We start from the raw sequence: 23,156 nt of genomic DNA on the forward strand, positions 1-23,156 counted from the left end.
CACTGCAATCTATAGTCCCAACAGCTAAAAGCAGGTAAACTCAACCACTCCCATTTATAAGCAGTCTCCAAATTTCAGAATTCTGAGGTTCTAAAATTCTAGAAGTTTTCTTACAGGTAAATAATTTTGCTATAGAGAACAGGTTCTCAAACTAGTTCACAAATGTCAATCTGTTCCAATTATTTAAAAGGAAAACAGCTGTGCTGTGCTCTTCAGCCTGCATCTCTGCACGTGCAGTTAGTTCCCTTTGCCTGGAACATCCCTCCCTCTCCCATCCCATCCCACCTCACCTCGTCTCACCTCCCCCGCAAGTAGTTCCTATTCATTCCTTAGTTCTCAGTTTAAATGTAACCCCATCTTGGTAAACCTTCAATCTTCCCAGTGTACCAAGGCTACATTCATTGTCTGCTGTGAATTCCCATATTGAGTGCGAAGTACTTATCAGACTTAGGTGAGTGTTGTGCATCTTCTCACATGCATAAGCTCCTGAATACAGAGGCGTGTCCCTTCTAGTTTATCGAAATGCCTGGCACAGAGTGGCACCTAAAAAATAACTTGCTGAAATAATAATAATAATAAGCTATTCAGAAGACTAAAACCTGGGTGTTCCACAGTACCCGGGGTCAAAGGAGAGCCTAGGAGACTGCCACAGTCTCCTTTTTGTAAAGGACTACCTGTAACTGCATCCTGCTACATTTCTACCCATTCTCTTCTTTTACGGATCCTTGATAGGTGCCAGGATACCTTCCTAAGGAAGTTGGAATTGAAGGGGTAGAATAAAGAAACCAGTACATATCTTCCTGACTAAATTTATACCAGCCTCCTGTGATTATTATCAGTCATGGGAACTATATTAGTCTCTGCTAAAACCTACAGTCTGTATTTTACAATACTTTACCTGGGTCAGGTTTTCACTTGAAGTTGAATCATTACTTTCTTGATGCTCATGATGAGATTTTCCTCTCCACTCATGAACCATATGCTTATAAGTAGAATCTGAAAATAAATGTTTACTTTTGTGCCTCATCAAATTTGATGGACCCTGAAAGTTTTCCAGGCGCCCTTTTTTCTTCTGCTTACTCCTTGACTTGCTGGAATCTGAAAGGAAAACATTTTCTTCTACAAGTTTCTGATGGGGATCGTGAGATTTTACTGGAATTTTGAAACTGACTTTCCTTCTTCTGGATTCACAGGGTTCTTTAATTATCTTGTTGGAATTATAATCCTGAGAAAATTGAATTCTCTTGCACTTTTCCACAGCACGTTTTTCAGAACTGTCTCTATATTTACTGTGCCTTTCTTTCCTGGGCTCCTTCATCTTCTCCCTCTGAGCAAGTACACGAGGCCATGCTCTTTCACCGGCCTGGCCTTCGGCTTCAGGTTTCACATCTTTGGCAATTTTAGGACTGCTATGGTTTTTACTTCCATGGTCAAGGTTGCTCCTAACATTTGTCGGTTTAATATCTTTCACTTTCAAATCTACACATTTACTCTTATGTCTTTTAGTTCCATCTGAAGAATGACTTTGTGAAATCATTTGATTATCATTAGAATATGATGCTTCTTGGAGTGTAACAGGTCCTTGGGATGACGAAGTGAGTTTTGGTCTCTTCCTTGGAATGTCAGGGTCTACATTTGGCCTGTAAAGCGACACAGAAACCCAGGTTACATTACAATTTGCACTGTACCATTTTAGTTAGGAAAGGATAGAACTAGCCTGACACAAACTTCCTAAAAAGTGGAAATGACTACATTAAGAATGAAATGAAAAGGATTATTCCACAAATGGAGTAATCCTTTATTATTCTATTTAGAATACTTGGTTTGCCATTTGGGGAAACAACAAAAACAAATTTATAGCTTTGTAAAATATCAGACACTTAGATTAAACACTTAAGTGCAAAATAATTACTATTATAATAATTGCTATATTTCATACCAAATCCTTAAAAACCACAGGGGAAAAAAGAGAATATTTATTTAATTTTTTAACAGAGAGCTTTCTAAATTTAAAAGCTGTGGGAAAAATCACAAGAGAAAATAATAAATGTAAATGACCATTTACTTTCAAACTTTAGCATATTAACCTTTTGCATAGCATAAATAAAACTCAAAGAACTGGGAAATGGCATTTTATATATGTGTATGTGTATATATATATATATACATATACATATGACAGCTTATTAGCCTTATTAAATAAAATGCACATCAAAAAGCACAGCAAAAATTTGTTAGCATTAACAAAATTTTAAGAACTGGGAAATGGCATTTTATATGTTTGTGTGTGTGTGTGTGTGTGTGTGTGTATACACACATATATATATGATAGCTTATTAGCCTGATTAGATTAAAAGCACATCAACAAGTCCTAAGACTCCAGAATATCCCGTAAACAGAAAATTAGTGAAAAAGGGAAAGCTAATAAACATCTGAAGAAATAAATCTCACTTCCCTACTAATTATAAAATGCTCATTACAACATACCGTTTTTCTATCAAATTAGCAAAGATTCTAAAATATCATTATATATCGGCAAGTTGTAAAATGGATCCCCTCTCATTTGTTGCTAGTGGAAATGTAAAATGATTACAGTTGCACAAAGGAATTTGAAATTATAATTAAGAATTGTAAAAAGTTCATATTCTTTGACTTCTTAATAATTCCCATTTTAGAATATCAAGATGAAAAAAATAAATAAACCAAAAAAAAGATTCAATTCAGGATTACTTTTAGCAGCAAAAAGTCAAGTACAAGGAAGGTAAATTGTAAAAATTTTTGAAATGACTAAGAACCATTTTATCAATTATAAGAAAATATCATAGTCATTTTAAATGATCTTTTGAAAAGTTTTCAATGATATAAAACATACTGACATACTATTAAGCAAAAAACAATCAGGGCATAAATCTATATACATAATGGGGTCTCAACAATTTAAATAAACATAGTAAAAAGGTCAGAAACAATAAATCTTCTAAAAATATTAGAAGATGCAATAGCTACAGGTTATAGTAATATTCTCCTGCTTAATAAACATAGATAATACTAGTTTGTAGTCAGAAAGAAAGGGGAAAAAACTTGTACATAACACAATCCATTAATTTATATTAATAAATCCTAGAGCACTTTCCAAGCGCCTGTCACATGTCTAGGCACTGGGGTGTCAGTGGAAGACACAACAGGTGGAGTCCTTCCCCCTAATTAGATTACAGTCCAGCATTACCAAGAGATGGTAATTAAGTGACTTCTCAAATACTTATGAAAGAACAAATTATAAACATCTCAGAGCTTTTACAGGAGTTAAACCTGACTCTTCACCTGGTTTTATTTACTTTGCTATCTAGTCCTACAAAAAGACTGCCTATCATTATTTATCTGTTAATAAGTAACAATAAAAAAAACTAAATTGTTATTACTCTTTTAAAAACATTCTTAATTTTTCAATTTCAGTTAACACACAATATTGTATTAGTTTCAAATTTACAACATACTGATTATACACTTATGTAACTTATGGAGTGGTCATTTTAATACAAAACTTTAAATTTTATTGGACCTTGACTAGCACTTAATGGTATATCATGTAAGATGTCAACCATATTAAAGAAAAATCAGGAAAACAACATGCAAAACAAATAAAATTTTTAACAGGAACTTGTAGTTATCTGAGCATTTCCATATTCCTATTTTATTTGTTCTTCACAATAGCCCTGTGCTGCATATTTCATGGAAATCTATGCACCATGTTTTATATGGTCATAATTAAATAAAAACTCAACATTATCATACCTTTTAAAACACCAACAAATTAAACTTTAAAATTACCTCTTATCAACTAGTTTTGTGAAATGCTATAATGCAATAATTCAGGTTTATATTCACAACCCAAAATACTAAAGTTCTGAGATCTTTTTAGATAAATTAGACATACAGCAAACATGCATTTTTTTACAAATGAGTATAACATCAATATTCACCCAAGGCTGAATATCAACATCCTAGATTGAACTCTTGCAATAAAGAATGTGAAATTTTGTAAAAAATTAATTATTATAATTAGATTATTTAAAAATTTAGTAACCAACATTTTAAAATATGACATAGTGCAGAACAATAATTTCTCAATATTATCAGTGGCAAGATTGCTCTGTTGTGTCAAAATCAAATCACTTGAGATAAAAATCTACATTTTATTTGATAGTATATTTTATGTATAAAGAATTCTGATATGTTTTTTTTCACTCAACTTTTCCTCAAATTTATATTAAGAGAATTCAAAAATCATAAAATGTGATGTAGCTAGAAATACCTGCATTCAAAACAGTACTAATCACAGTAAGCAAATGATTTTGCAAGTCTAATTATTTAGATTCTCAATTCTAGGCCAAAAAAGTAAAACGTACCAAGAAAAGGGGGGAATTTACCTTTTCAGATCTTGTCTTCTTTTTATATTACAGTTCGGAATGTCTATATGATCTGATTTCTGAAAGAAAAAAATATACCATTTAACAAATGTAAGGTGTGCAGTGGCACTATAGTTACAGGGAAGGAGACTAGGAGACTATTTGTTTTTCCCCCTATTTACGTTCTAGTGAATAGGTTCACACAACAATTTAGTCAATCCTTCCAATAATCTTTTGAGACAGATATTATTGCCATCCCCATGATACGGATAAAGTACCCAAGACTCAGACAGAGCAAATTATCTTCCTCAATGTCACACAGCAGGTCAGCAGCAGATCTGTCTAATCTCTGCTCTCCCACCCTTTCTCTCTATGTGTTCTGGGACACAGGCTAGGCACAAGAAAAATAAGAGAAGAACAGGATATAGCCCCTGTCCTAAAGAGCTTAAAGTAAAAAATAAAGAGAAGTAGAGGAGTATGTACGAATAACCTAATGTAAGGACACAACTAAGCACCGAAGCAGAAGAGTAGACATTAAGCTGTAAGACTGTTTAAAACATCAACCACCAAAAGTTAGAACATACCTAGGAAGAAAAGTGGACAAAATAGATGCTAAAGGTTGACTATAGATTGAATAAAGATTAATGGGTAAAAGAAAAAAGGCATTCTCAGCTAAGAATTAGAGTGTGACCAAATATAAGAGCGTCCTGAATGACAAACTGAAAAGGGAGTAAAGGTTTTTTAACAGAGAGGAAATATGATGAAATCAGTGTCTGAAGAAGGTTAATATAGCAACAATAAGTTGAAACAGCAGTTTCATTATATGAAAACAAACAAGTTCTTAAAAAACAGTTCTGCATGCAGGGAACTTCCACTACTTTTTCTTATTACCCACAACTCTGTGTCTATCCTGACATAAACCTAATTACAACTTGAATGTGTAAGTGCTTCACCAACCACCCGCGCACTAGCTTCATGTGTTTAGTTTGCTGTCACTGCTTCTAATTATTTGTGTGAGAGTGGAAAGAACTCTGGACTTGGCTTTGTTGCTGGACACAGCAGGTCCCTGGATAACACCATTTCCTTTATCATTTCATTATAACATTGATGAAATGCTATAGGAACTTAACTCTTATTCCTAGCAATTAGCCTACAGTAAAATCAGTTTCATTAGAAATCACTTGGCATAAAGGTCACAGAACCTATCTATGACATGAAGTGAAAATTTACTGTATAATTTTGTGTCCTTGGACAAGTCACTTAACCTTCTGGATCTTGATTTCTGAGTCTGAAAATGCAAACACCATATCCTCCTTGGCTACCTCAAAAGAAAATTGTAAAGACAAATATAACAATATATAGAAAAAAACTTTAAAATGTCTAAATTTAAATCCATGTTATCTAATCCCAAATGATAGGGTTTATCAGCACAAATAAATAAGGAACTTGATAAATGGTTTTTGGTGAATGAAAGGAACTAAAAAAAACAACCCTGCTGTCTTTCCATTGGCTATCAAAAAGCAAGTATAATACAAAGAAAAAAACTAATGAAACAGCAGTGGAGGAATTTACATCATAAACTTTCTAACTGTACATACAAACTCTAATATAAATAAGTTTCAGAGCTAGTTATAGTCACTTACCAGTTTTCTCTTCTCTGATGAACCATATCTTCTAGAGGAAGATGAACTCATAGAACTTGCCGAGGTCCTTTTATCTTTCTTATCCTAAGAATGTCATTTGAAAAAAAGGGAAAGAAGAGCACAAAATAAAGCACAGTATAAGACAACATTATTTCCTCACTGTTATAAATCAACATTCCTTCTACATTAATAATAAATTTCAGCAGGGAAAAATGTTCAAAGGCACACAAACTGGTAAGAGGAAGAGAAGTCCAACTCGAAGGTAGATTCAACTAAAAATCAGAAAATCAAGGTTCTCTTAAATTAGAGATGAGAATGGATACAGGTGTCACAGACAGCCAGATGACAGCTTGGGTAAGGGCCCTAGGAGGTGGCATGGGCATGGAGGAATTCGGTCTTCTACAGAGCAAATCCATATACCCAGTTATTTTTCAGTGGGTCCTGAATTCCACAGACCCAGGACAAATATATTCTCAGTACCTACCATGTGCCAATGATATTCTAGACAGTGGTGACAAATTAATGAAAAAAACTATCAAAGTCCCTACCCTCAGGGAAGTAAAAATCTAGTACAGGACTTTACACATAAGTAATATATCTGGTGTGTCACACTATGCTACGGAAAAAAATAAAGCACAGAAAAGAATCAGGAAATGCTGGCAGGTGGGGGTTGAGGCCGTTGCAATTTTAAAGAGTAAAGACCTAGAGAAGGGATGGAACAAACCATGAGAGTAGGAAAGTATCTTCAGTTCAAAGGAAAGAGCAGCAAGGGCAAACCCCTGTGGCAGGAATGCGCCTGGCTTGATGGAACACAGCAAGGAAGTCACGAAGTGGAGAAAGCAGAGGGGGAATGAGAGGGAGAGGAGATGTGGAGAGTAGGTCACCATGTCCGCCCCAGCAAGGACCGTAGCTTTCTTTGACTCCGGATGAAGGGGAAAACCACTAGAATGTACTGAGTGAAGGGGTGACGTGATCTGACTTACCTTTAAATAGGATCACTCTGGCTGTTGTGTTGAGAACACAAAGAGGCAAAGGCAGAAGCAAGGAGATCAATTTAGAAGCTACTGCAATAATCTAGAAAAGCAAGTCCACCACCTTGATCAGGGTGATAGCAGCGGGGGAGGGAGTCAGACTCCGAATACATTACTGAGAGAAAGAAAGCTGATAGAATTTGCTGATAGAGTGAATGCAGGTAGAGGATGAAGACCAGGGTTTGTGATCAAGCAACTGAAAGAACGGGATTGTAATTTACCAAACTGGGAAAACTGAGGCTGGGCCCTTGAAAGGTTATCGTTTAAGAAGATGACACTGTGAAGAAGTCACCAGCAAGGAAAGAAAATCAGACCTGAAATCAGATGAATCCGATTTTCTTTCCTCACTTAGTCTCAAAAGCTAAGTGAAGAAAGTGTTTGAAAGAGAAGGTGAAATGAGTTTGTCAAATATTGCTGATTGGTCAAGTCAGATGAGGCCTTAAAACTGACCAATGGATCTAGCAACATGGGAACCACTGCTGGCCTTAATGACAACATATTTGGAGGAGTGATGGTGAGAAAAGTCTAGTTCAAGTAGGTAAAGGAGAATTGCACACAGCATGTCAATTCCTAGTGTCAAATAAGGTTGCATAGATCAAGGCCACACTCCAGGGTCCTCTTTCCAATTACTAGTATACCTGGGAGGCCAAATTAGTAATCAGGAAGTTAATAAGCAAAGAACAAACACCAAAAAATGTAATACTTCATTCAATGATAAAAAAAAAAAAAAAAAAAAAAGCTGTATGAACTAACCTGCTACCACAGAAGTGACTTCTTTGGTGAATACTTACCTTTGCCAGACTGTTATCTCTCATCTTGGATGGTAATACAGCATGAACACTATCTAACTCTGATGATGCACTACACAGAGTACTGAGTCTACAATAAAACTGAATGCAGGGGATTTTGCTTGTTTTGGTTAAATCAATCACGTGGCAGCCTTGCTTCCTGGAGACAACACCCAGCTCAATTATTTAGCTATCCTAAATTTCACCCACCAAAAACACTGCTTAGAGTACTGTGCTGACAGTATCAGGAAAAGGAACAGGGTTAGCATGCATTCCCTACCCTCAGCCTCCTCCCGATTTTGACTGGTGAGCACATGATCCTACCCAATGCAGAGTAAATGCAGAAGGGAGAAGAGGTGGGAAATGGTCTAATGGCATTTCTATGAAAAGGAGGATTCTGGGGAGGGTTAGAATTGAAGTCAGAAATGCCTAAGCAAATTACTTACCTCTGTAAGCTTCGGTTTCTTCGTTTGTGTAATTGGGACAATAACATTACCTACCTGATAGAGTTGTGAGGAATAAATAAAATAATGCAAGCAGAGAACAGGAAAAACAAACTACTTCCCCTGGGCCAAAAGGGCAAAACTATATGCTTACATATGTCATTGGAAAACAAAGGAGTATTTTTTGCATTACACAAAAATAAACTGTAAAGAAGAGTGTCTTTGGGTTAATAAATCAAAATTCTTACTTCTTCATCAAAGTTGGATAATGAGGTGATGTCTTTCCTCTGAGATGTCTCTGTTTTTCCACAAGAGTCTTTGTTGGACATTTTGAAAAGCTAAAATAAACAGTAAAAACACATTATGTGTTTTTCATCACCACCACAACCAAAAATAACCTTAGAAATTATTCTTTCAGTTTTTTAAAGGTTGGAGTTTTACAAACCAATTTCCAGTTTCTAACCACCCCTAAGATGACAGGATTCTCTCACTGTTCCATTTTATTTGTTATATTCTCCCTCAGAATCCTCTGATCCTTTCCTCTGGCTTCATCTATCACCTTTTCAGGAATGACTCTCAAGTCTGTGCCTTCAGCTCTGACTTCTTTCTCAAGCATCACATCACTATTTTCAACTGCCTGCAGGACAACTACATTTTGACCCACCCACACCTCAAAACCAATTAGTCATAACGCCTTCATGTTCCCGACACACCCTCTCTGTCACTCATGGAGGGAGTCTTTGGGCGAATCACATTCATTTTTTGAGCCCATTCATTATGTGGAAAATTGAGACAACCCGTCCCAGCAGGGTTTTGAAGGACTTGAATGAAACAATGGATATTAAAAATACCTTGCACAAGGTAGAGCATAATAGAATCTAAATAAACACTACCAGACGTGACTGTCTTTCTACTAGCTCTCTAAAGAGCAAATTACTCTCTATTAAAAACTTAGGAGATGCTCATAAATGCTTGCTGAGTGAAAGAATAAATTATTATTTTCTTTTTCAGAAGATTCACTCTTTAATTCTGAGCCATACCAACACCTGCCCACTGCAGATCTTCTGGTACCTTCCCATACCAGTCTCACTTTTCCAGCCCTGCTCTGGTCAACTCAGTACTGTTGGCTGCTTATCCCTGCCCACTCGCTCCCCCACACACAAAAAAAGCAACTAAGACAAGCATAGTCATTCCATATGGCAATAAACACTGTCGAGTTGGAGTATGCCAAAAGCATCCTGCACTGGAACACAGAGGCCAGAAAGTGGGAACATCACCAGGACTGCTGGGACAGGAAAATATAAAAGGGGGTCTAGAAGCAAAGCCCCAAGGAGAGTTTATTGCTGGTAGTAGCACATACTAAGACTATGAACATAAAGGCTAGAAACCAAGCAGTTGTAAATACTCCTGGTCATGCTCACTGTCAGGGAAGTTCTATGAAAGAATGATCCACTATATAAAATCAAACTTTTAGAATGCTTCGATGAATATGAAGAGAAGAAAAATGCTGATAGCTAATACAGACTCTGGTCAGCAGTGTCCACAGTGTTGTGGATGTGATGAAAAAAATCACCCGGACTGCATAAGTCCTGTGGAAAAAAGGGACTGAATGGCCACTCTCTGAGTGAGAGAGCACCCCGACTCTTACCTGGACAAGCTTTTATTGCTTTCTGGGAGCATTATGTCAAGGAAGGTCCTCATTCATTATTCTTGGGTTTGCTTTAAGTGATTACTTCTTACAGACAACAAAGAAAAGAATGTTGCAAATGCAAGGGAATGATAAAAGTGATTGGTCTGGTTACATTCCATCCTTGGAATGCTTAGCACAGACTTTAAGGAGTCACTTCAAAGATATACATTAAACATCTGCTGTCTTAACTCAGAGTGAGGGAGTCTTAGCAAAAGTAAGCTTCACAGCAGCCTAGATACAATGCAGGCCTGGTCCCCCATGGGAACACTGATCTGGGGGCCTGGCTCCTGTGTGCCCCCTGGCACCTGTCAGTTTTCCGAACCAGAGCTAAGCTACATTCACCATTGCCATGTGGACCAGTTCCCTATAGATAGCTAACAAAAAATATAATAATAAATATTATTAGAGAATGCTCAATATGGACTTCTAAGAGCAGATTCCAAATTACCCAGGAATTTGGCTTTGCAAGATAACTTATGGCAATATTTGAATTCACAGTTGAGCTTCCAGATTAATCATCTTTTTGCTATAAAGATTCCCATTCCACTTGGGGTAGGGGTGGGGCAGGCACAGTGCAAACAATGCAATAAAAAAACAATAATTTCCATAAAGTGAATTGCTTAGCGGCAATGGACTATATAATGGTTATATAATTCTTTTTATAATTTAAACTCAATTCATGTTGGTCTGATATTGCTTTGGATACAAAATAATGCTAATTTAAAACTCTTATCTGGAAAAAAAATAAAAATTTTCTTAAATAAACCTCTTACCCCCAAAACAAATTGGAAAAAAAAAAAAACACTGCAGAGAGTGGTCTACTGAAGGAAAAACACCTCTATGTTTACTATGGCAAGTGCTTTACGTTATGGCAAGTGAATTACAAAGTGTGAAATTCAAATTGATTTTATGAAAATCGAAATATAAACTAAATGGGGAGACCTCCTGTGCTGCCCAGCCTCCAAAATGGCTCCTGATGATCTCTGCTGCCTGGTAATTACAATCTTCTGTGGTCGTCCCCTCTCACAATAAACAGCGCTGCCCTGTGCTTCCAATGAGATATTGCTAAATGGCGTATGTGGCTAGGTCACACAAGACATTGTGGCTCGGCCCTTCTCTGTCTTGAACTGTCCATTCCAGAGAAAGCCGGTCACCACGTCATGGAGACGTTCAAGTAGCCCACAGAGATACCTACCAGCAAAGAACTTCGGCTTCTCGCCAAAAAACAACCCAGTGCCAAGAACGTGAGTGAGCCACCTCTGAGGCTCATCCTGAAGCCCTAATCGAGCCTTCACACTGGCAGCATCCTCGCCAGGTATTTTCACAAGCTCACAAGAGACCCTGAGCTAGACACATCCAAAAAGCCACTTCTGAATTCCTGACCGATTGAAACCATGGGGGAATAAATGTTTATCGTTTTAAGCCACTAAGCTTTAGTATAATTTAGGCAGCAATAGACTAGTAATACTCACTTGCCGTGCCTTCGTGTGCATTATAGAAGGGATTATTATACCCGCGGTATGAAATCATTATACCCATGTGTAATGCGCATCCCTATTTTTTCCCCTCAAAAATTTGGGCAAAAAGTACGCATTATACACAGCAAAATACGGTAATTCTTCAAACTAGGAAGATTCCTTCTTTAGGGCGTCTCAAGAGCGGGACCGTGCCTGGACATTCTCGCTAAAATTCCCACAGAAGGCACATGCTCAAATCTAACCCTTCTCATCTTGATTTCCAGCTGGTAATAAATGATGAGATCGACACGCCGAATCAAGCTTTCATTAACCATCTAGTTTTCAGAAGTAAAAAAATAAAGGATTCTTGGCTGATGGACAAATAGCCACTACTCATTTCTGTAACTATTATGTATTATTATCCCATTTTTAATTGTCTTCCACCTGAAACTAAAAGAGGCTTCCCCCTCCTGTTGCCAATAACGTTCGGGCCCGTCCCAGTCAGAGAAGCGAAAAACTTTTTTTCCCCGTGCCCGTCCCCGCGGGCTCGCACGACTGCGACTTAAATTCCTGCAGGCCTAGAGTAAAGGTAAAAGAAGTACTACGGCGGGGCTGGGGTCTCTCGGCCATATGCCTTAGGGAATCTGAACTGCAACAATCAAATGCCCAAAGCTCCACGCACTCAAGAGTTCTGGTATTAAAAGCCGGGACAACGGCGGGGACCGGAGGGAAGGGGGCGGGGACCGGGCACTTTTCCACGAGACGCTTACGTCCACCAAGCAGCGCTGAAGACACTGGGAAATGTGTACATTAAAGCCGAAATAAAATTAGAGTGTTCGGGTCACGGTGTGGGTAAGGGTGCGAAACGAAAAGCGGACCCCAACTCCAATCAACCGGACTGACAGGCAAGCTCATCAGCGGCTCCGGAGTCGCGGGGACCCACGGCGTTCGCGGGACGTGACCAGCCCCTACGCAGAGCGAGAGACAGCCCCCAGAGGCAGGGCCGGGCCAGAACCACACCCTTCACCGACACGACTCGACTCCGGGTCCGCCCACAGAGTCGCCGGCCGCGAGCTCCGGTGGCCCTCGAGTCCCCGGTCCGGCGAGCAGCCGCCAAGGTCCGGGAGTAAGGGGAGGAAGCTACCCAGAAAAACGTCTATGAACGTCCCCAATTCCCCAACCTTACCAGCGCCGGGGGCAGGGGCGACTCCGGAGTCCCGGCCGAGAGAAAGAGACCCCTGAGCCCGAGGCCCGCTGGGAAATGTAGTTCTGTACTCGGACCCCGTTACCACTCGAAGGCTCCAGAGCGACCGTTTAGCTTTGCATTGACTTTCTTCTAGGCTTTAGAACTCCGGCTCCGCCCCCCGTCGGCGCGGTGCACCCTGGGAATTGTAGTCTTGGCTTGGTTTAGTGGTTGACGGCTGGAACGGAGACGCACTGTGGAAACAAAACTCTCTTACCTCATTGGCCGCCTTCGCTAGTTCGCTTCTGCGCAGTGTGTGGTGGCGGCGTAACGCCTCAGGGAAAGGGAAGCGGATGGGACCGCAAATCGCTGCCTCTGGCTTTTAATTTTTCTGCCGACAGGCTTTGGTCACTGATCCTTCATCTTTTGTTTATTGCACGCATCCCGCCCTCCCCACTTGCTTTCCCACTCCTTGGATCCAGCCCTCTGGGCATGCACGCCTGTTCTCTGACCCCGCCGTAAGCCCCTCCTGGTCCCCGGGCGGGTCTGGCACGGAGGCGGTAACTATGGAGAATATGGCGGAGGAGGAGCTGCTTCCCCTGGAGAAGGAGGAGGAGGTGGCCCAGGCCCAGGTCCTGATCTCGGCCCCGGACTCGGCTCGGGTCCCAGCTCCGGCCCCGGACTCGGCTCCGACTCCGGATTCGGCTCCGACTCCGGCCTCGGCTCCAGCCCCAGCCCCTGCCCTGGCTCAGGCTCCGGCCCTGTCCCCGTCCCTAGCCTCTGCCCCTGACGAGGCTGAAAGCAGTAAGTGCAGGAGGCCCAGGTCTTTCTGCTGCAAGAAAAGCGAGAAAGTGCGTCTTACTGGGGAGGCCCTTCTTCAGTGGGATGGCTTTTCTGGGCAAAGGCAGGTTTAGCGGAATGAGGGCGGCAGGAGGGACCCGCGTAGCTGGGTACACGGCCACAGAATGGGAGAGGTCATGTCCATAAACCTCGCGGACGTCGCGATGAAGGTTATGGGGAGGCCAGGGGTGCTGCAAAATCAGTCTGAGGGCTTCTTCATTGAAAGGTTTTTAAAATTTTTTTTCCTGGTACACAAATAGGAAGTTATGCCTAATCTGGTAGTTTCCCTCAGCTTCACACCAAGTCCTTTAAAAATGTGACAGTAACCGAGGCAACCCGTGTTTACTGTAGTAGATCCTCGCTGCCAAGATTTAGAAATAATTGCTTTCAACTAGCTTTTATGCTTCGACATACACAAAAAGATGGGTTTTTCTCATTTCATTTTCTATAAAAGCTTGCTAACGAAAAGAATTTGAGGATGATGAGTAGTTTAATAGTCGGCCAAATTATGGATGTCTTCCCTCAGACATAAATACCAACTGAGTATTGTACTTCATTCCATCAGAAGTCAGCTGTTGGAAAATTAATAGCCGATGTCGTCTGTGCTTCTGAATATGCTTGCGTATTTTCTAAATGGTGATTTATTGGGCCATAAAGGGCTTTAAAAGATTAATTAGTAACATTTTCTTAAGAATCTTCTGAACATTTTTTAAACGTAAGGTCTAAGAAAGTTAAAAAGAAATTATGATCCATAGATTGACCCTTATGCTCTTTCTGTAACAAAACATCTTAAATTCATTATCTTTCCTACTTCTAGGCTAGTTGTGAGTTTAATGTCATAAAACACTTGGATAGTAATCTAATAGAATTATTTTGCTATTTTACAAGATGTTATAGTAGACTCAAGAGTAGGGCTGATCATGGAAAAGACAAAGTCAGGTAGGCCTTCATAGCTAGTAGGTGCAAATAGGTAAAAATAAAGCCAGTTGTTTCTTTACCCACAACTGCAGTGGGGGTAGAAAGGGTCCACTCTCCTAAGTTAGTTATTCTCCCTACCTCACTTCTGTGTATATTAATCAGACGAGGTTTAGCAGCTTTAGGGAATGCATGCTTTCGCTACCTCCTCACCATCAAGAATATATTAAAACAGTTTAAGGAGATTTATTCATGTTTTTTAAAATTTTCAAGTATGTAATTTGAAGAATGCAGTGTTTGAGTAACCTGGAAATGCCTTACTGGGACAAATACATAACAATTGAGAAATCTGAAATGCATTAGAAATACATATTAATTACATTTTAAGAATTATTTCTAGATGGTCTAATTAGTCCTTTGAAATCAGTCGTAAGTAGGCACGATGAAGATGGCATATCTGAAATAGAATTGAAAATAGAGGAAAAAGTAACAAAAGTTGTGAATGAACCTCCTAGCATTCTGGACTCCTCTGATTTAATGAGATTTGTCTCTTGACTTCTGGATTATTAGTGTGTTGCAACAAGGTTGAGTAGATTCAAGTACAGATTGATATCTACTATCTTGAACCAGAAAGTGATTTCAGAGATGCACATAAGCATATCATGAATCTTTAGACAGCTCTTTGGAAGTGTTCTTCAGTAGTGGACCACAGGATTTTCTGTTTCCTCTTCTAATTTACTAGGCCCCTTTCTCTTATTTTGTATCACTTAGTAGTTAGAATGATTTCAAAAAGCACATCTTTATACAGTACTGTATATCTTGTTTTATATACAGATCTTTGAACCATGGACACCAAAAGACTTTATGATTACAAATTAAATAGTTTGGTTTATATACATGGATTCATCGCCTGAATTATGTGACCCGGCAATTAAAATGGGAAAAAAAATTGCCTATTTATAGAAATTGTATCATAATTCCTTTGAACAATCCCTGAATTAAGTAATAATGCGTCCTGATTTTCTCATGTAAAAATAAGGTAAACATTTGTATTTTAATAAATTTGAGCATAGCTGATGGCACTAAATTGAATTCCAAAATTATAGACTCGTGCCGCTGCATCCAAAAAGATCAATGATTTTAAAAAATTTAACAGACTTTACTGCCTGCAGTTTGCAAGTTACTGCATAGCCATTACAAAGATAAATAGGACCTAGCCCTTATCTTCTTACTACTTATTGATGGGGGAGACAGACAAGGACACAAATTATATAGAAGGGTAAACAGAGAAACTGGAAGTGAAGCTGGAAATGGAATTAGGCAGAACAGTAACAGTGTCAAGAATAAAATTTAAAAGGCTGAAGGTTCTAAATTGTGTAACTTAATCAAATAGTGAATATTAGAGAGCCTTATGGTTTATCCCATCATCTCCTGTCTCGTTGAGGATCTTTTCCTAACAGTTATGTCCTAGTCTTATGTATTCAGTCTCCCACTTTGTAAATATACTTTTCCAAAATTTAGAAGTATGTCATTTGAAGTTTATGAAATATTTGAGAAACCTGAAAATGTGTTACTGAGACTGATTTATATCTAGTCCGAATTCAGCCTGAGATCCAAATACAATTCAGCTGGCTACTGGACTTGACTACACAAATACCAGTAGTACATCAAACCCATTATGTCAAGAACTAAATTCCCTTTTTCTCTTCCTTCTCCTTTCTGCCAGAATTGTTTTCTTCTTCATTGGTTAATGGCACCATTATTCTCAATGATACAAACTCAAAATCTTAGACTCGTTCGTGAATTTACTCTTCACCCTTACTTTACATCCACATCCCAAGTTCTTTGCTGCTTTACTTTTTTTTACCTTCTGTTCTCCTATACCTTTCCATTCTCACCTCAATTATTGATTCTTGGTATGACACCCAGAGATACCCTTCTGAAACACATTCCCATCATATCATCCACTTCCTCAAAAACCTGGAAAGACTTAACATTGCCCAAAGAGTAAAGGCCAAACTCACTTGTATAAATTGTATGCCTTTTTTTTATCTCTACTACATTTTGGCTGCATATTTTTCTACCAGCTCCAGTCAGCCGGGGGCAGGGGGGGGATAGAAAAGTCTGTATTTTTTTTAATACCTCATGCCTTTGTTTATGAAGTCACTTACCTTCATAAGGCCTACCACCGATTCTCTACTTAATTGAATTCTGTTTATTCCTTAAGTCTTCAGTCAAATGCCTCTCCTTCAGTGAAGACATTCTGAAAAGGCACTTGGAATTAATTACCCTTTGCTCTGTATACCTACATTATATTTACCCTAAGTGTTCATTTCATTCTGCCTTGTGATGTAGTTAGTAGTTAAATCTCTCCTACCTGATTGAAAGTTCTTTGAAAATAGGAGCATGACTTAATGTCTCTTCAGTGTTTTGTACAGAACAGAAACACTTTTTTGTGGAATTATATTGAATAATTAAATTTTGAAGCTGTGAGGTTACACAAATGTTTCTTCCCCCAACTTTTTGCATCCTGAGGCACACTTGTCATCTTATAAACTGAGTCCTAGCAGTATTCCCCATCTAGGTATCAGGGCGTTAGGCTACAGGAAATAAAACAAAAACTCTGTGAAGCGATGAATAAAAAGGGAACTGGAACATAGATTGTTTTTTCTTTTTTTTTAATTTTTTAAACGTGTTCATATATTGTATATCTTGTTTTTTTAATATAGATTGTTAAAATGTAATTTTCTAATTCTTAAATTTTTCTTTCAGAGAGACACATCTCAATTCAAAGGCAGCTTGCTGACCTAGAGAAGTTAGCTTTTGAAACTGAAGATTTTGACTCTTCTAGTTCATTGAACTCAGATAATCTTGACGCAGGTATTTCCATGTCAGTGGGTTTTTTTCCCTTAATTTCTAATGGCTTGTCATCTTTCAACTCATGAAAAGTCTAGGAATAGTCTTGTATGTCCCATGGAACTAGAGCACTAGTACTGGTTAATACCTTTTATTCAGGAAACTGATATGCAAAGGTGATGAGTGAATTAGTTACTTCACAACTGCTCAAGGAAGTTACTCTCTCATGGGTATATGTATTCTGAGTTAAAACTTGCGTTTGGCTATGAATAACAAAAATCCCCGAAAAACATTGCCTTAAATAATACAGAGTCTTATATTCTCACATGTAAAATAAGTACCAAGGTGGGCAGTTTAGGCTGGGCCAAGAGTTCTACAATTCTGTCAATGCCCCAAGCTCCTCTCTTTCTGATTTGCCATCCTTGGTGCTTGGATTCCATCCGTAAGATGACCTCATGGTTTTCTGAAGTAGAGTGACTTTTTTTTAATCCTCACTTGAGGACATGTTTATAGATTTTAGTGAGAGAAACACTGATGTGAGAGGGAACCATTGATGGGTCATCTCCCATATGCACCCCAGCCTGGGATCGAACCCACAACCTAGATATGTGCCCCAACCCAGGGATTGAACCTGTAATTTTTTGGTGTAAGGGATGATGCTCCAACCAACTGAGCCACCCAGCCAGGGCAAAGTAGGCTGAGTATTAATATTAAAGTAAATTGCATCGAATAGTGGGGGGGGAAATGGAGACAACTGTACTTGAACAACAGTAAAAAAAAAAAAAAGAAGAAGAAGAAGAAATCATGTCTATACTTGCAGTGTGCTATATATGAAAGGTATTTATTGGATTAAACTTTATTAAATGGGTTCTTGATTACTTCTATATATTTCTATTGCTTTAAATCTGAATTTAAAGCTTTGTTTTGTACACTATCAAAGTTTTTATTTGAGGTACATTTCTAATTAAATAAGACTTCTATTTTGATGATCCAGAATCTTTCCAAAAATATGCTAATAAAGAAGGAAGACTTTATAAATTCAGTAATAGGATACAGTGTTTCTGTATCCTATTTCTGTTTCTGTCATGCCTCCAGTCTCGGGACAGCAATTATATGCAATTCCTTCTACTGCTTTGGGTTCCTTCTTCCAGTTTTCTAACTCCACATATTTACTGCCAGAGTACTTATGCTCTCTTCCCAACTCATGTCCCTCCAGGAGTGTGTAACAACTGTACCTTTTCCCCTGTCCAAAGTACAGAGTGATTCTCTGCCAGGCATTTTGGCTGGAGGGATATATTAGATTATCACTTCCTCATCCTTTCTGTTCGAAGTGGCATCAAAGATAGCAGCTAGCCACAGAGAGAGTCGTTTAGGGTAAAAATCACTGACCCTGTGCCAAAACAATTGCTTTTAATTACCTGCTGAGATAGGGTGTGACTTCTCCCCAAAGTTAGGAAAGACATCTAAGCAGGTGGGGTGGGGCTGGGGAATCCCCTGTGACTTTTTTTGTAGCTGAATCTCAGCACTTACAGCTGGTATGGTCTGTGCTTCATTGGTTCCTTTTTCTTTATCAGGAAACAAACAGGCTTGTCCATTGTGCCCTAAGGAGAAATTCAGAGCTTGTAACAGTCATAAGCTTCGTAGGCACCTTCAAAATTTACACTGGAAAGTCTCAGTTGAATTTGAAGGTTAGTATTTTTGTGCTTGCTAAAAGTGCTATAAATGAAATTCAAGATTTGATACAGGTTTTTGCATTTAAGTGTGAACTTAATGAAGTATTTTAAGTTTAAAATTATGAGGGATTCATACCCCTTTTTTTAATGTGTTGATTGATATTGCTCTCGAGGCAATAGCAGTATAAGGCACAAGTATTTTAGTTTGCAAATATTTATTAGACATCTGTTCTGTACTGAGTACTCTGCTTGGCCCTGGGGGTCCACATTTTGAACAATGTCACCCAAGGAAAAGTCAAGTTGGCAGTGAATAGATGATAAAATTGAGTTCTAATGAAGCTTAGTGGCTACTCCAAGATGGCACAAGATAGTCTTTGCAAAACCAGTATTCAAACTTGGATCGCCTATGTTTGTTTTTATGCTATACTAGATATAGCAAGTAAATTAAGGCAGTCTCATTTAAATAACTTATGACATTACAAATAAAGAATAGTTCCAGTTACTCTTATAAAATTTGCTAATTTTTAGTGAAAATTGAATATCTAATAAACTGATATGATGAACAGCCACTCCTTGTTCTAGGTTACAGAATGTGCATCTGTCACTTACCTTGTCGCCCAGTGAAACCGAATATTATTGGAGAACAGGTAATCAGATGTTAGATTTATTTTTAAATTCAGCCCTCTTTAGAAAAGGTGTAGTTTTTACTTACTTTAAAACTATAATGTTCATATTCAGCAGTGAGATTTACTTTAAGATTTTGTAACTGAGTGCTTTCAGGTTATCATATGAGGAAAAATATGAAGTGCGTGGAAAAAAGTTGCATGTATTAAATTGTTTTTATAGTTCCAATTTCAGTGAGATGAATTGCTGTGTTCAAAAGTGAAATTAACTTATTTACTAATTTTAGAATGGAGAATTTAAATAAAAAGTAATTTTTTCTTTTAAAATAAATTTTCATCATGGAATGAGGGCCTTCAATTTCTGTGATTTAATAAATATCTTACTATGTGTGGATTCATTCCCATCATCCTCCCTATGCTTTTCCTTTTAATTTGTCAAAGGACAGAATAAGAAACTTGCTGAAATCTTTGATAGCTTTTTTTTTATAAGTACATTTGTTCATTTTAGAATAGATTTGACCTTTGGGGAATAAAAAGTATAAAATATTTTTAGTGATACTATCCTGAATACATGTTAGTTGAATGAGTCTTTATTATTAATTTTTCATTTGGATCACTAAAGAGAGTAAAGTGCTGGTGGGGGGGAAAACATCTCTCCAGCAGGAGTCAGGGCAGTTCTTGGTCCGTGCACCTTATGCGAGATATTTCGAATATGAAACCCGCAGTACCATAAGGAATTCTGTGCAGTGTCCCTGACTATTCTCTCCGTGCCATATGATACCAAGTAATAGGAGGGTGAAGCATCAAAAGTAGGAAGGAGCCATTGGAGTAGTCTTTTGGTTCTCAGCTATGTGAGAAATTATAAAGTGAGAATTTTTTACTTGGAAAAATAGACTTTTCATCATGTCTCTAAAATTTGGTTTGCTGGAACTAGCCCAAATTTCTAGAAATTTTGAAAGCTGGTTATTAAATGTAGTTATCATTAAAAATTAAATTATATAAACTCAAAAGTGAATAAGTTATATTAAAAGCAAAGGTAATGAATACTCAAAGCTCACTATTTCCTAATTATTTTACTACATTTTTCTGTTATCTGTGCTCTTAAAGTTATTTATATAATATCTACATGGTGTCAATGCTGTCTTTTCCCAAATACTCACTTAGCAATGTCACACTGGTAGTTTGAAATCTGTCACAATTGTAGCTTGTAATTGCAGAGTATTTCTTCTTGAAATGGTAGGGTATTTATACTACACAAAGTTGAAAACACTAAATCAGAACCTTATTTTCCTGGAGAGCCAGTTAAACCTCTACTACTACTAATACACCATTTGTAAGTGCTGTTTGTAGAAAAGAGGATCTAACCAGCAGTTATTTGCTGGTTAGAATGAATGGGAAAAATCTAAAAAAATAAAGTTGCAGCCTATTGTAAAGTAAAATTAAAAAGCATTTATAAATATAAGGAAGTAAACATCTCTTCAGTCACAAGGCAAAATTACTACTATCTTCTATACTGTTAAACCCAAGACACACTAACATATGTAAATTTGCAACCTGAAACAAACTTCTACTTCATTGTCTTAGTAACTTATTTAAATACTCTGTTTGATAGATATCCAGTAAAATGGGCGCCCATTATCATTGTATCATTTGTTCAGCAACAATCACCAGAAGGACTGATATGCTTGGACACGTTAGGCGCCACGTGAATAAAGGAGAGACTAAATCCAGGTATATTGCTGGTAAGTCGAGCAGTCTCATTAACATGTTAATAAGTAAATCCTTAAACAGTAGTCCAATTATTCTTTTTAGACATCAGGGAGATAAAGAGAGTCACCTAAATCACTTAGTTAATTACTACTTCATTACTTCAGGTTTTCTTTTCTTTCTGTGAGGCTTCCACCAACATTTATCTGTCCTCAATTAACAGATACATTTAACACGGGTAGAAAAAAGCAATTGATGTTTAAGTAAGTGTAATGATCTTAATGAAAGAGTGTAGGGCTGTATTACTAACCATGGCTCCTGCACAAATAGCTGTTATACTTATTGTTGGAACACACTGGAAACAGGAGGGAAAATGACGTGAAGACCCTTGATACCATCCTGAGTGGTATCAAGGTATTGGAAGGTATCACTGAGGGAGCCCTTCTCAAGAATTAAGCAGTAAGCCCCTCACGCTCTAAGGCACCTACTGTATACAATGAATTAATTTCTCTTCTGTCTGTCTAGAATGGTGCTACATACCTTTCTTTTAAGAGTTGAGAAAAAAGGCACTGAAATAATTTTCTCACAGAATCTAGTTTGAGAAAGACTGATCCTGTGAGGTTTGTGATGCCACTTTGGTGGCTATAGAAGAATATATAACACAATGCTAGGAAAGGTTACTATTTTTTGGCATTGTAAGAAGAGAAATAGGGTTGTCATTTACTTAACATTCTGATATACTCTCATATATTTTCCCACACATATTACATATGTCCCATTTCTTAAATATGTAAAACATTCATACATAAATACATCAATATTTCATTTGAGTTCGGAACTAAATGACTCTAATGTATATTAAATGTAGAATCTCTTTCCCCTTTACTTCATATCTGTTTGAATGTAATTTGTGATTTAAATCATAATTATGAGAAAGTGTTCTAAAATCCAGCAAGTTCAGGAAGTACAGTGATTCTTTGTCATCCATGCCGGCTAATGAAATGTAACCATACAGAGATCGTGCTTTTCTAGTCATTATCCCACAATGACATATTTAGCAGCCAACCTATGTAAGCATAATATGGTATTCGGTGAGTAATAAAGGTGTTCAGGATTCTTCACTATCTTAGGTTCATTGTTCTTTTGCTGCATTTTCTTGTTTGTTTTTAGGTTGATTGTTCTTAACTATGTATCATGTATTCATGTACTGATCTGCTAGGCAGTTAAGATTTTAAGTTGATAAACTTTAATTCACTGAATACTTAACTGAGTACTACTCTTTTCCAGAGACAGTGCTGAGTAGATCAGTTTTTAACACCTACACAACTAATTACATCAACACATGATTATAAAGGGAAGTTATTTTCTAAATGTGTATTGTTTTAGGTATTGAAAATTATTTTGTATTTAACTAGAAATCTTTTTTCATCTTAGCTTCTGCTGCTAAACCACCTAATGAAATTTTGAAAGAGGCAGACACAGATGTACAAGTTGGTCCTAACTATTCCATACCTCAGAAAACAGATTCCTATTTTAATCCCAAAATGAAACTAAATCGGTAAGCTAAATTAAGAAAAGTGTCATGAAGATATTTTAAATCATTACAAATGTACCCTCTCTTAATCCTTATGTTCTAATGTAGCAAGTTTCCACCTGTGTGCCCCAGCACACCGGTGTGCCACAAGAATTTTCAACACCTGCAACACCTGACTAGTTAGTTGGGGCACTGACAGTGACCTATACAACAATAGCCATCTGGTGCAAATGAATCAAAATCATACCTATTTTTTGTTAGATTGGCAAAAATATTTTCTTGATGTGCCACAGAATTTTAGTAATTAGTTTATGTGTGCCATGGGATGAAAAAGGTTAAAAATCACTATTCTCATGTATTGAAATTT

At 37.7% G+C, this 23,156-nt stretch overlaps 2 protein-coding genes across 6 annotated transcripts in view; one reads left to right on the forward strand and one right to left on the reverse strand.

Annotated features, from left to right (window-relative positions):
• Positions 1–12,953, reverse strand: part of SWT1 (SWT1 RNA endoribonuclease homolog) — an 81,463-nt gene extending 68,510 nt beyond the window's left edge. For all 4 annotated transcript variants that reach the window (XM_028530629.2, XM_036014997.1, XM_028530627.2 and 1 more), the window contains exons 1-5: positions 12,645–12,953; positions 8,560–8,649; positions 6,050–6,133; positions 4,428–4,486; positions 899–1,640 (exon numbers count right to left, since the gene is read on the reverse strand). In XM_028530629.2, the coding sequence (XP_028386430.1) occupies positions 899–1,640; positions 4,428–4,486; positions 6,050–6,133; positions 8,560–8,640 (966 nt within the window). In that variant the 5' untranslated portion in view covers positions 8,641–8,649; positions 12,645–12,953. The remainder of the gene's footprint in view (positions 1–898; positions 1,641–4,427; positions 4,487–6,049; positions 6,134–8,559; positions 8,650–12,644) is intronic.
• Positions 12,954–12,962: 9 nt separating this feature from the next.
• Positions 12,963–23,156, forward strand: part of TRMT1L (tRNA methyltransferase 1 like) — a 28,573-nt gene continuing 18,379 nt past the window's right edge. Inside the window, exons 1-6 of one of the 2 annotated variants that reach the window (XM_028530631.2) lie at positions 12,963–13,445; positions 17,169–17,276; positions 18,827–18,940; positions 19,508–19,572; positions 21,161–21,290; positions 22,690–22,813. In XM_028530631.2, the coding sequence (XP_028386432.1) occupies positions 13,208–13,445; positions 17,169–17,276; positions 18,827–18,940; positions 19,508–19,572; positions 21,161–21,290; positions 22,690–22,813 (779 nt within the window). In that variant the 5' untranslated portion in view covers positions 12,963–13,207. The remainder of the gene's footprint in view (positions 13,446–17,168; positions 17,277–18,826; positions 18,941–19,507; positions 19,573–21,160; positions 21,291–22,689; positions 22,814–23,156) is intronic. The other variant, XM_036014998.1, reaches the window with a different exon arrangement.

The sequence above is a fragment of the Phyllostomus discolor genome, chromosome 14 (genome assembly GCF_004126475.2).
Source record: "Phyllostomus discolor isolate MPI-MPIP mPhyDis1 chromosome 14, mPhyDis1.pri.v3, whole genome shotgun sequence".
NCBI lineage: Eukaryota > Metazoa > Chordata > Mammalia > Chiroptera > Phyllostomidae > Phyllostomus > Phyllostomus discolor.